The sequence below is a fragment of the Bufo bufo genome, chromosome 2 (genome assembly GCF_905171765.1).
Source record: "Bufo bufo chromosome 2, aBufBuf1.1, whole genome shotgun sequence".
Lineage (NCBI taxonomy): Eukaryota > Metazoa > Chordata > Amphibia > Anura > Bufonidae > Bufo > Bufo bufo.
The window spans coordinates 597,991,439-598,004,365 of NC_053390.1; the positions used below are offsets into that span (position 1 = coordinate 597,991,439).

The window sequence follows — 12,927 nt, forward strand, 5'->3', positions numbered from 1 at the left end:
TATCAAAGGTTTTGATCAGTGGGGTTCTGAGTGCAATGAGGAGAGAGAATTCCTCACATAGGGTGTGCTCTCTCTCCTCGCTGCAGGAGAAAGAATCAAGAAGAACCCATAGTCTTTCTACTAAGCCTGCAGGAGGGGAGAGAGCGCACTATGTGAGCCATTCTCTCTCCTCATTCTAGCGATCAGTGGGGGGTCTCGGCAATTAGACTCCCCACCAAAAGTTTTTTAAAAGTTCATTGACTGTTGTTGAAACAAAGATCAAGCAAGGGAGGATAACATTTATGAAAAAAATAAAAAATCACTACTGAAAATACACAAATAACCATGACACTATGATAACAAAATTAAGTGCAAAAAATATCTCCAATATTGGAAGACATATTGGGCCTGAGATCGTTACAACAAGAAACAAAAAATAGAAAGTATGGAAACAAGTTATAAATTGGTAAAAGACAAACAAAAAAGGGCAGTCACCTAGGGGAAAGCCATTACCAAGAACAGGAGACCTGCTAATTCCTCAAATAAAACAAAAAAAATTAATAATCTAAAATGCATATTAATAAAATGCATTAAAAAACATAAAAAAAATATCACATTATTATTTTGGTAGTAAAATAAATAAAAAGGACTGTTAAAACACCATGCCTTAAATCACAAAAGAAAAGGGATTGTCCCAGATCATTACAAATCTCAGACAACCTCTATAATGCTTTAAAATGAATTTAAAAAATCATATACTTACCCCTTAAGGCTACTTTCACACTAGCGTTCGAGCGGGTCCGTCTGATGTTTCATCAGACGGATCCGCTCCTATAATGCAAACGCTTGCATCCGTTCAGAACGGATCCGTTTGCATAACAGTTTATTTCAGATCTGATTTTTCACTTCGGAAAACTCAGATCCGACAGTATATTCTAAACACAGAAGCGTTCCCATGGTGATGGGGACGCTTCAAGTTAGAATATACTGAGAACTGTGCACATGACTGCCCCCTGCTGCCTGGCAGGTGCTGCCAGGCAGCAGGGGGCAGACCCCCCCCCCCCCTCCTGTATTTAACTTATTGGTGGCCAGTGCGGCCCCCCCCTCCCTCCCCAGTATTAATTGTAACCAGTGCGGCCCCCCTCCCTCTATATTCATCGGTGGCCAGTGCGGATAATAAATATGACTCATGAGCAGTGCGGTCTCCCCCTCCCTCCCTCCCCAGTATTAAATATGAGCAGTGCGGTCTCCCCCTCCCTCCCTCCCCAGTATTAAATATGAGTAGTGCGGCCTCCCCCTCCCTCTATTCATTGGTGGCCAGTGCGGATTCAAAGTATTGTGATCAGTGCGGCCTCTCCTCTCTCCCCCCCCCCCCCATCATTGGTGGCAGCGGAGAGTACCGATCGGAGTCCCAGTTTAAATCGCTGGGGCTCCGATCGGTTACCATGGCAGCCAAGACGCTATTGCAGTCTTGGCTGCCATGGTTACTTAGCAACAAATAGAATCATTATACTTACCTGAAGAGCTGCGATCTATGTGACCGGCCGGGAGCTCCTCCTACTGGTAAAGTGACAGGTCTGTGCGGCGCATTGCCTATAGACCTGTCACTTACCAGTAGGAGGAGCTCCCGGCCGGTCACATAGATCGCAGCTCTTCAGGTAAGTATAATGCTGCTATTTGTTGCTAAGTAACCATGGCAGCCAAGACTGCAATAGCGTCTTGGCTGCCATGGTAACCGATCGGAGCCCCAGCGATTTAAACTGGGACTCCGATTGGTACTCTCCGCTGCCACCAATGATGGGGGGGGGGGGAGAGATGGGAGGCCGCACTGATCACAATACTTTGAATCCGCACTGGCCACCAATGAATAGAGGGAGGGGGAGACCGCACTGCTCATATTTAATACTGGGGAGGGAGGGAGGGGGAGACCGCACTGCTCATATATAATACTGGGGAGGGAGGGGGAGACCGCACTGCTCATATTTAATACTGGGGAGGGAGGGAGGGGGAGACCGCACTGCTCATGAGTCATATTTAATATCCGCACTGGCCACCGATGAATATAGAGGGAGGGGGGCCGCACTGGTTACAATTAATACTGGGGAGGGAGGGGGGGCCGCACTGGCCACCAATCAGTTAAATACAGGAGGGGGGGGGGGGGGGGGTCTGCCCCCTGCTGCCTGGCAGCACCTGCCAGGCAGCAGGGGGCAGTCATGTGCACAGTTCTCAGTATATTCTCACTTGAAGCGTCCCCATCACCATGGGAACGCCTCTGTGTTAGAATATACTGTCGGATTTGAGTTTCACGATGTAACTCAAATCCGATGGTATATTCTAACATAGAGGCGTTCCCATGGTGATGGGGACGCTTCAAGTTAAAATATACCATCGGATTGGAGAAAACTCCGATCTGATGGTATAATCCTGACTTTACATTGAAAGTCAATGGGGGACGGATCCGTTTGAAATTGCACCATATTGTGTCAATGTCAAACGGATCCGTCCCCATTGACTTGCATTGTAAGTCTGGACGGATCCGTTTGGCTCCGCACGGCCAGGCGGACACGAAAACGCTGCAAGCAGCGTTCGGGTGTCCGTCTGCTGAGCGGAGCGGAGGACAAACGGTGCCAAACTGATGCATTATGAGCGGATCCGCATCCACTCAGAATGCATTGGGGCAGTACGGATCCGTTCGGGGCCGCTTGTGAGAGCCTTCAAACGGAGCTCACAAGCGGAGCCCCGAACGCTAGTGTGAAAGTAGCCTAATACTCCAGCTGTGATGATCCTTCGGTACTCCCGCTGCTGTTTATTTTAAAACAACAGTGGTGACTTGCCTAAATAAAGCATGTCACCACTGCAGTCAATTACTGTCCTCAGCAGTCTACAGATGAGAGCAGTGATTGTCTGCAGTTGGCGAGGTGCCAAATCCAGTTACGTCACTGTACAAAACACAGCAGTTCATCACATGCACAGTGACACGCTTGGATTTGGCACCTCACAGCTGCAGCCAATCACTCCTCAGCTCAGGACAGCGATTGGCTGTAGTCTTCACGCACTGTATCCAGGCATCTCAGACAACCCCTTTAAGGCCCTTTTCAGGCCTGGTAATTAAAGGGTTTCACTTAGTTCTACAGTTTTTTTTTGTACTACTAGTGAATCTTACTGTTCCAAAGCATTATTGCATTATTGATTACCCTGATGGGCAATCTATCAGATCATGCCTTTGTTGAGCCTCAGCTGCCATAGTAACCCACCAGTCTATGGGCTGAAAGAGGGAGCCCCTCCTCAGTTCAACACCTTAGATGCTGCAGTCCATTTTGATCGTGGGATCTAAGGGGTTATGTTTGGTATCAGAGATATAGCTGTCAGTCACCACCAGGCCCTAGCTGTTGGTTCCATGGGCACAGCTCCAAGCCTAAAATGCAGACAAAAATATCTTACCCTGGTTTTGGCATCAATTTGTCCTCCCCGATCAATCAATAATTTCACCATATTTGTATTTCCTCTTTTGGAGGCCACGTGCAATGGGGTTATTCCATTCTGCATGGAAAAAATAATAGCATTAGCAGAAAACAATGCATTTTATTGCTGGTTTCAGGAAAAGTTATTTTTACAGCCATTTAACCTATTTAGCTTGAAAGTTATTTTTCAAAAACATCCCACCAAACTATTCATGAACATCTTACACGTCTGTATCACAATATCTGTCTAAAAAAATGAATATATAGCCTACACTGTACATGATTGTGTCCATATGTATTGAAAAAAAGTCATAGAAATGTAAGTCTTCTGTAAAAAAATGTGAGATCTGCGCTGCTAGCGCTGTCTTTGTGCTTCTGCTGAGAATAGGCACATTAGGTCAAGTGCCTGACATCTGTTCAAGCCAAAATAAATGAAACAATGTCGAAAGAAGGACAATATAAAATAACCATACCACTGAAGACCGTCAGGCTGTGGCAACATGGCGACTCTGGCTGCAACACAACCTCAACGTGACAGTCACCAGATATCCCCACATGCTGGACTGGGCCACACGGTGGCTCAGTGGTTAGCACTGTTGCCTTGCAGTGCTGGGGTCCTAGGTTCAAATCCGACCAAGGACTTCATCTGCAGGGAGTTTCTATGTTCTCCCTGTGTTTGCGTTGGTTTCCTCTGGGTGCTCCGGTTTCCTCCCACACTCCAAAGACATACTGATAGGGACCTTAGATTGTGAGCCCCATTGGGGACAGCCTGATGCTAACGTCTGTGCTACGGAATTTGTCAGCACTATATAAGTAATTATATTTCTTGCGCCTGTCATGACGGTTTCTCTACAACCCAACCTCCCATGAAGATGGCCTGTGCTGTAGCAATCACATGGGACAAGACATCATTACAGGACGCCCAGTCGTACAAAGACATACAATGAACCAGCCATGGAAGTGCCAGCGGACGTGATTATACTTTTTTTTTATTTTAAAGAAGTATTGCAGCGTACCAATCCACACACATGGTAGTGTCGGAATAAGTCTATAGGCTGGAGCTGTTCAGTAAGTTGCAGTGCAGCTCAGCAGAATACGTGATGTCACATAATTGACCATCCGCTGATAAGTCCTCTACTGTAAGAGGGTTGGACAAAGATGGAGTCACCAGTAATATTCATCAGCGTCCATTATTGGATACACATCAAGGTCAGCTGCAGTGTGAGTCACATAGAGCAGAATGTAGTTATACTGGACACATTAGCTGAATGTTCTGAGAGTGGAATTAATAGGACACCAGGGGGCGCCATAACAAGTATGGAACAACAACATCTAGACATAAGAGCACTGAAACATCATAAGCGTTTGTGTGATCTTCAAAGAAATGTCATATTTAATTGTGGGACAACCCCTTTAAGCACGTTTAAGCTAAAGGAAAATTTAAAGGATCAGAATTTGCCGATAAATGTCCTTACTCTTGCTGTGAAGTCTACGGCAGCTCCTCTGTTCAGCAAAAGCGTTGCGACATTGACGTTTCCATAATGAGCAGCAATGTGCAAAGGTGTAAAACCACTCTGCAAAATGCAAGAAAACAATAGAGTAAATCCCAGGCAACAGGTTTTACCAATAGACGGGGTGAGGAAGCGTTAGCTTGCAGTGAGGAATATCAGGGCGCAGCCTGGACGTGCCTGGGGGGGGGGTCGGCAGTAAATTAGAGAAACATGTTAGGCAGCAATAAGCCAAATGATCTTAAGCAACTTACACTACATTAGTGCAGGACATATTCTGGAGCATGAGAGAAACGTTACATAGAGAAATACATACGTGTGGTGGTGAATCCATAGAAACATAGAAACATAGAATGTGTCGGCAGATAAGAACCATTTGGCCCATCTAGTCTGCCCAATATACTGAATACTATGGATAGCCCCCGGCCCTATCTTATATGAAGGATGGCCTTATGCCTATCCCATGCATGCTTAAACTCCTTCACTGTATTTGCAGCTACCACTTCTGCAGGAAGGCTATTCCGTGCATCCACTACTCTCTCAGTAAAGTAATACTTCCTGATATTACTTTTAAACCTTTGCCCCTCTAATTTAACACTATGTCCTCTTAAACTGCACCTCGTTAAGGTGAGAAAGATTTAGGGGGATTTATCTTCCTCCTATTCTTTGCTTTTGGTGTAAAAAAAAAAGTCACAAAACCCAGATTTTTTTTGAATTTTTAAACACCGCTGTGGCTATATAATCACAACTGGCATTTTTATGTCACCTTCACCAGTTTCCGAAAAGGAGGCATGGGTGGGGACATAGACACCAGCACATTCTCATCATTTACACTAGAAACAGGGCTAAATGATGACTGGAATCTATACCAGCCACAGGCTGGAGCAGATTTCATTCAGGCGCATAGACATTTATGGCCTTAGGGGGACATTTATCATTTGCGGTTGTTTTTGTGTCAGTTTTGAGTCTGGCTTTGCTTTGTGTGCCTGCACCAAATGTCTGGAATGATGCACATTATTTATATATCTGGTGTGAGTGCAATGTGGTTTACACCCTACATGCGGTAAAGTAGACCACGCGGTTGCCTGGCGCAGGTTGCGATTTTCTTTTGCGACTTTCCATACTCCAGGACTAATTTCACTTTTAGCCCTTAAATACAGACCACTTTGAAAAGTGGCAAAGAACACCAAATGTCGCTGAAAACGGCGCAGATACCATGACATGACTTTTTTAAGCCACAAAACGGACATATCTGATTTGATAAATGTTTCCTTTAAAGGCTGTATTACATACAGTGATACGGCAGACGATTATTGGGAGAGAAGTGTTCCTTCCCGACAATCGCCTGCTCGTCAGTGGAGAAGACTGCTGCTATTACATGCAGGGATCTCCTCCACAGTATAGGAAGGAGCGATCGCTAATGCCATTGCTTGTTCCCACATAGACTAGTTGTTTGCCGGCAGCAGATCGCGATTAGATAGCACAATCTGCTGCTGGTAAACGCTCGCTTATAAACCAGTTTAAAAATCTTGATTGTCCAATGAGCGAGCGTTCGGCTGCAGTATTACACTCCAGATTATCGCTACTACGAACGCTCATTAGCCATGATCTGGCAGACAATCTGACTGTCTAATACAGCCATCAGTGTCTATAGATAGATAGATATGATATAGATAGATACATAATGTATAGATAGATACATATGAACAAAGCAAACTCCACGGCACTTCCAAAAACAAGTGTGCGTTTATTCACCAAATAACAGCGAGGTTTCGGTCCGCTCAATGGAACTTTTCTGAAGCAGTGAGAAAGGTTCCATTGAGCGGACCGAAACGTCACTGCTATTTGGTGAATAAACGCACACTTGTTTTTGGAAGTGCCGTGGAGTTTGCTTTGTTCATATCGTTTGGTTAGTGGATCGCCTCTACAGCCACTGGCACTCCATTTTACTTTTTTACTGCTGTGCTGCCTTACCTTTTTCTGTTTTTCTGTGTGTTAGATATATAGATAGATAGATAATAGATAGATAGACAGATAGACAGACAGACAGATAACAGATAGATAGACAGACAGATAGATAGATAGATAGATAGATAGATAGGAGATAGATAGATAATGAGATAGATAGATAGATAGATAGATAGATAATAGATAGATAGATAGATAGATAGATAGATAGATAGATAGATAATGAGATAGATAGATAGATCGTTTCTGAATATCTATTGACCTATAAGCCTACATTCAAGGAGGGATAGCACCTGTACTTCTCTATATTGATGGATGCTTTTTCTTGTTTTAGATGATAGATAGATAGATAGATAGATAGATAGATAGATAGATAGATAGATAGATAGGGAGATAGGGTGACATATCTATGAGACAGATGGATAGACAGTCATGGATATGAGCTAGATTAAATAGATAAATATGAAACACGATAGATAGATAGATAGATAGATAGATAGATAGATAGATAGATAGATAATCAGATAGATAGTATAATATAGATAGATAGATGATAGATAGATGATTGATAGATAGATAGATGATAGATAGATAGATAGATAGATAGATAGATAGATAGATAGATAGATATGAGATAGATACTGTGGCAGTGGAGCTGCCAGAGGGCCATAGGAAGGCCATTCATGTGGTGTACCTCACCCAGAGCAAGCTGGGGGAGAACACGAAAGGCTGGGAAAATCGGGTTTTCCCATTGTCTGCAGCAGCCAGGCTGGTAATGAGGTTAATTAGCAGCCAGCTGAGGAGCCCAAATAAATCTGGGCTGAGCTCCTCAATCAGGGCTCTCCCAGTCTGAAAGGAGCAGGCTGTGTCAAGGCCTGTGGGAGCCGGGACCCTCTGACCCTGTGTGGGGGTAAGCACTTTGATGTGTTTTGGGGAGCTGGGTGGTAGATCCAGATCCCGATAGAGAGGGGAAAAACTGTTTAGTCAGTGGCCAGACGGCTGAGGTTTATGTTTTGGTTGCTGTTTTTGTGTTGATGTGCTTAAAAATAAAAGCATCGTTTGGACTTCAACCTGGTGCTCGTGGCGAAGTCTGTGAGAATGACCCCCGGATAAGAGACGACCCCTTACGATAGATAGATAGATTCTGAACATCTATTGACCTATGAGCCTACAGTCAAAAATGGATAGCACCTATACTTCTCTATTTTGACAGTGCTGCTTTTTCCTGTTTTAGATGATTAGATAGATAGAATAGACAGATACAGATAGATAATGATAATAGATTAGATATATAGATAATAAATGATAGATTAGGTAAATAAATAGATCTATGTGATATATGTGATACGTTAATGCACGGTCGTCAGCATTGCAATCGTTGGAATCTGCAGTTTCATTGCCCGTCAGAGGCTCCCACCAGAAAGGACAGTGTTTGCAGAACTCGCTTCTCTGCAATGCAGCAGTAGAAGGCGTTGATCCCGGCAGTCATTTATGGGTGCTGTATCTATACTGAACGGTATTGCCTTTGCTGTTCTAGTAACAGTTACAGTAATGTATGGCATGAGGCATCAATAAGACAGTATCTTTTATAATGCATCTTGTATAGTGTATATGATCGTAAGTGGCTTTGGTACATGTCTGTACTCTAAGAAAAGCTTCTGAATATCAGACGATGCTGGCATATGACAAAACATCTTCTATTGTAACCACTATAAAGTCATTTGTCCAGACAGAATCAATCTATCTAGACTAATGGGGGCTTCTGTACTGATAGACTGTAGGCTTCAGTTTGCTTCCCAAGGTCAGGCATTGTGTAGAATGGGGTGCTCACATTCACACACTGTAAAACTTCACTTTCATGTGTCCTCCAGCACATATTGTATTCATTATGTCTCCAAATCCTGTAAAGCCACTGCTAGGTGCTTTATAATGTAACTGGAACACGGGTGCACCTTCCAAGAGGTGAAGTGAGCACTTTGATCTGTATTTGGGACATTTCAGCCCAAGTTCTCTACCATAGAGATCAAGTTCTCTAGCCAAGGATCGAGGACAGGGAGTCCCTACCTTTAGGGGCCGTCCCTGGGCAGAGGGTATAGCTTTAGGGCATGCATTTAGGGAGAGGTTCCCCATATATCAGATGCCTTTTTAGCCTTCTTGTGGATTCATTTACAATAGGACAACAGTGTACGTCAGTTTGTGTATAATTACCATTAAAGATAAATCTCTCTATAAGGGTTAACTTCGTAGCTGGACTCTAGTACTATTTACTTCTTGACCCATTATATAAATATAATCCATCTATAATTGCTGGACTAAGACAAGTTCTCTACCATAAATAAACGTTTTCCCTAAATGAAGTATATTACAAAAATGTTTCCTGTCACTGTCCCTATACATTAGCAAAAACAAAAAAAATGTGGGAGTTACACTTGAAGTTTATTGTATTTATTTCCTGCCCTTTATCATTTAATACAATTATATAATCAGTATATTTAAAGGGGTATTCCATAGAAAAAAAGTGTTTTTTTCCTGGCTGTGCATTCTGTAAAAAAAATTATAATCACAGAACTTATACTGATTCCTTCCATCCTGTGCCACTGCCATTCTTACAGTGCCAGTGTCCTCACTGTGCTCCACTTCCTGCTGAGGCGGCCATTGCTGAGCGGCCTTCACAGCCACTTCCTGCTGGAGCAGGAAGTGGAACACAATGGGGACCCAGGCACTGTAAGAATGGCAGTGGTAGCAGATAGGTAAGTATGAGCTCTGTTATTTTTTTACAGCATGTGGTGCCCAGGAAACGCTTTTTTTTTGCCCTGGGATAACCATTTAACATAGTTGACCATGGTGTATACAAACAATTGGTGTTCCCTGCTAAAAATAAACCAGACAAATCTGATACCAGTTTTCTCTCAGAGTCAATCAAGTTACAAAATCTTCATAAGGGCTTGTTCACATCTGCGTTGGAAGCTCATATCAGGGCTTCCATTGCAGATTTGATTAAAAAGATCGGACAAGAACATTCTGCATGCAGGACTTTTTTGTCCAATAAAAGAAAGAGGATCCTGAATGGAAACTGAACTGACTCCAGTGTAGTCAATGAAGTCTGTTCAGCTCAGTTATGTGCCAAATCCGGCACTTCCGTTTATTTTCATTGCTCTGCACCTTTAACAATTTATAGATCAATTACCAATTATAGAGTAATTTGGTAATACAAATCAAGACATTGACCAACTCTCCCCGACTCTTCACTTCTCTCATCCGTTATTCCTCATTCTAGCCCTTATCAGTCATTACTAAGGGTGGGTTCACGTTTTTCCCATCCGTTTAACGTATACAAAAAAATGTATATGTTAAACGGATGCCTGGGACTGATGCCATACAGTGGCATCCGTTCACCATAGAGTTCCATTGTAAAATAAAATGTATATGTTTTTTTACAGGCCTCTGCAAGATACAAGAACGTGTTATGCTGCATTTTTGTATCCTTTTTTTTCGAACGTACATGTCAAACGAAGACAAAAAACGTGATGTGAACTCTCCCTAACTCGAAATCATGTGTCTGAATGGACACTCCCATTTCCTGCCAATAGTATGTTTTTACTACAGTAAGCAATGGCGCCAGCATCCAGAAGCCAAAAATATCCTTCATTACACCACAACAGGTGTACAGTAATCAGTGATGTTTTAACCCTTGGTTACAGTCACGTCTTTATCAAGCTTGAAAAAGGCCCAAATGTAATCATGGGTCGAAACGTCACTAATTACTGTATACCTGTTATGGTGCAATAAAGGATATTTTTGGATTCTGGATGATGTTATTTGACTGGAAGATTATTTTTTAAGGAGCCTGGTCCTGTCTTGCTTTCTATTCTTTGTTTTATATCCGCTATGCTCACTCTCTTTCATCTGGCATACCTATTTTTCACAGTAAATTCAGACCAATCATTTTCACTGCATTGAAAAGTTATATACATTAATGCAATAAATATAAAAAAAATACACAACAATAGCATACTTAAATACGCATGCAACATAGCAAGGAAGAATGTATTATATGAATACCTCTGTCGTCCTATTCACCATCATCTGAAGTAGCATAATTTGGAAAAAGAGCACATATTAGTTGCACTTTATAGCTTATAACATTCAACATATTTACTACAGGCAATGGATGTGGGAAGTGCTGTTAAAGTGACCCTCTGGTTCAAGAGAAAAAAAACTGTTATTGGGGAACAAACAAAACACATGGTGACCTCATTTTCATTTTTTCAGCTGCAGATCTGCCACTTCCCAGGCTCCAGCTCTATCATCCAAGATAGCCACACCACTTCTCAGACTACCTAATGCATACCATGCAGTCGTTAGTCCAAAACACTTTCTGCTTGTGCATCGGTAGTCCAAGACACTTCCTCCTTGCGCATTGGTAGACCAAGACACTTCCTGCTTGTGCAGCGGAAGACCAAGATACTTCCTGCTTGTGCAACGGAAGACCAAGATACTCCCTGCTTGTGCATCGGCAGACCAAGATACTTCCTGCTTGTGCATCGGCAGACCAAGATACTTCCTGCTTGTGCATCGGCAGACCAAGATACTTCCTGCTTGTGCATTGGTAGTCCAAGATACTTCCTGCTTGTGCAGTCCTGCTCTTGAATTGGCTGGCTAATCCAAAGGCAGCAGAAAGTGTCTTGGACTGCCAAATACACAATGGAGCAGATTTAACATAAATATATGTCACTTTTGTGGCATGAACGTGCAGTTTGCAACTTTTTCAATAGCACTTGTGCAAACATTTTTGCGCAAATGCTGTTTTTCTGTCGGCCTTGCCACTTTCTCAAAAAGGGTCTGTAGAGGGCGGGGAGGGGCATGGCCGGTGGCCCTATCGCATTTATCTGGCATAGAAGATCATTGAAGTCTACACCAGCCAAGAACGGGCATACATTTCTGACGGATGCTGCGCCTAATTTATTCCATAGCATACGTCTCATCATAAATCAGGCACAGGATCCAGCAGTATGCCTGGTTATCATAGCCTGACGTACTTGGTCTGAGAAGCGGTGTGCCCATCTACAGCTGGGGAAATGGAAGATGTGCAGCTGAAAAGATGAAAAGGAGGTCATCACGCAAGTATTCTGTTCGCTCCCCAGTAAATGTAAATATGTTTTCTTGAACTAGAGGGTTGCTTTAATACTCACTTATTGTAACACTATTTTTCTTACTGTAATAATAATATTACTCTGTATTACACAGTATGTTCCTAACCTCAAAGACTGGACACACTGTTCCATCAAGATGATCTATCCCCTAACAAAATATAAATGATCAACCTAGGACCTGGCTATCTCTTTGGCACTGCTATCTGTGTCATTGGATCAGCTAAACAATCATTCAAATTGACAGGACAAAAAGTATCCAGGGCAGTATGGTAGATGCAGAAGAGAAATCCACTCCACTGATAACGGTAATCTTATAAAAATCTGACATTAGATAACTGTTACAAATGGAAAAGCAGGAGATATACTGGTAGTGTCTCTCCTGCATTTCAAACTGGCAACATTCTGTTAAATCCTAATGTCAAACATGCTTAATTTAAATTAGCCTCTTGTAATATATGATAGGACCTGTAACCACACATGCCTCATAAACAGCCTTCCAACAGCCCCCCAAAAATGTCTACATACAGTGCAGTCTTTATACCCTTTCTTCAATTTTCTCTTGATCATCTTTGAGATATTTCGACATCTTGATTGGAGCCCTTTGTCACGGTGGGCTTCACAGTGATGTGTGTTGCCGTGTAGGCTGGCTGCATGTTCCGTTGCGTACTAGCTGCAGGTTTCTGTGTAGGCTGGTTGCTAAGGGCTGCGTGCTGGCTGCGGTGTCTAGTGTGAACCTGCCCATGTACATGTGTACCCCTTTGACTGTATCTGTATTTCTGTTCCCGTATGTTCCTAGTTGCCAAGGGCAATGCCTAATTCTGTATCCGTGTATGCTGGTTGCCAGGGGCAATGTCCGTT

At 42.9% G+C, this 12,927-nt stretch overlaps 1 protein-coding gene across 50 annotated transcripts in view; it reads right to left on the reverse strand.

The window, feature by feature from the left end:
• Positions 1 to 12,927, reverse strand: part of ANK2 (ankyrin 2) — a 536,395-nt gene that overhangs the window by 146,782 nt on the left and 376,686 nt on the right. For 40 of the 50 annotated variants that reach the window (XM_040418305.1, XM_040418330.1, XM_040418328.1 and 37 more), the window contains exons 7-9: positions 10,979 to 11,002; positions 4,916 to 5,014; positions 3,421 to 3,519 (exon numbers count right to left, since the gene is read on the reverse strand). In XM_040418305.1, the coding sequence (XP_040274239.1) occupies positions 3,421 to 3,519; positions 4,916 to 5,014; positions 10,979 to 11,002 (222 nt within the window). The remainder of the gene's footprint in view (positions 1 to 3,420; positions 3,520 to 4,915; positions 5,015 to 10,978; positions 11,003 to 12,927) is intronic. The other 10 variants (XM_040418306.1, XM_040418298.1, XM_040418331.1 and 7 more) reach the window with 1 other exon arrangement.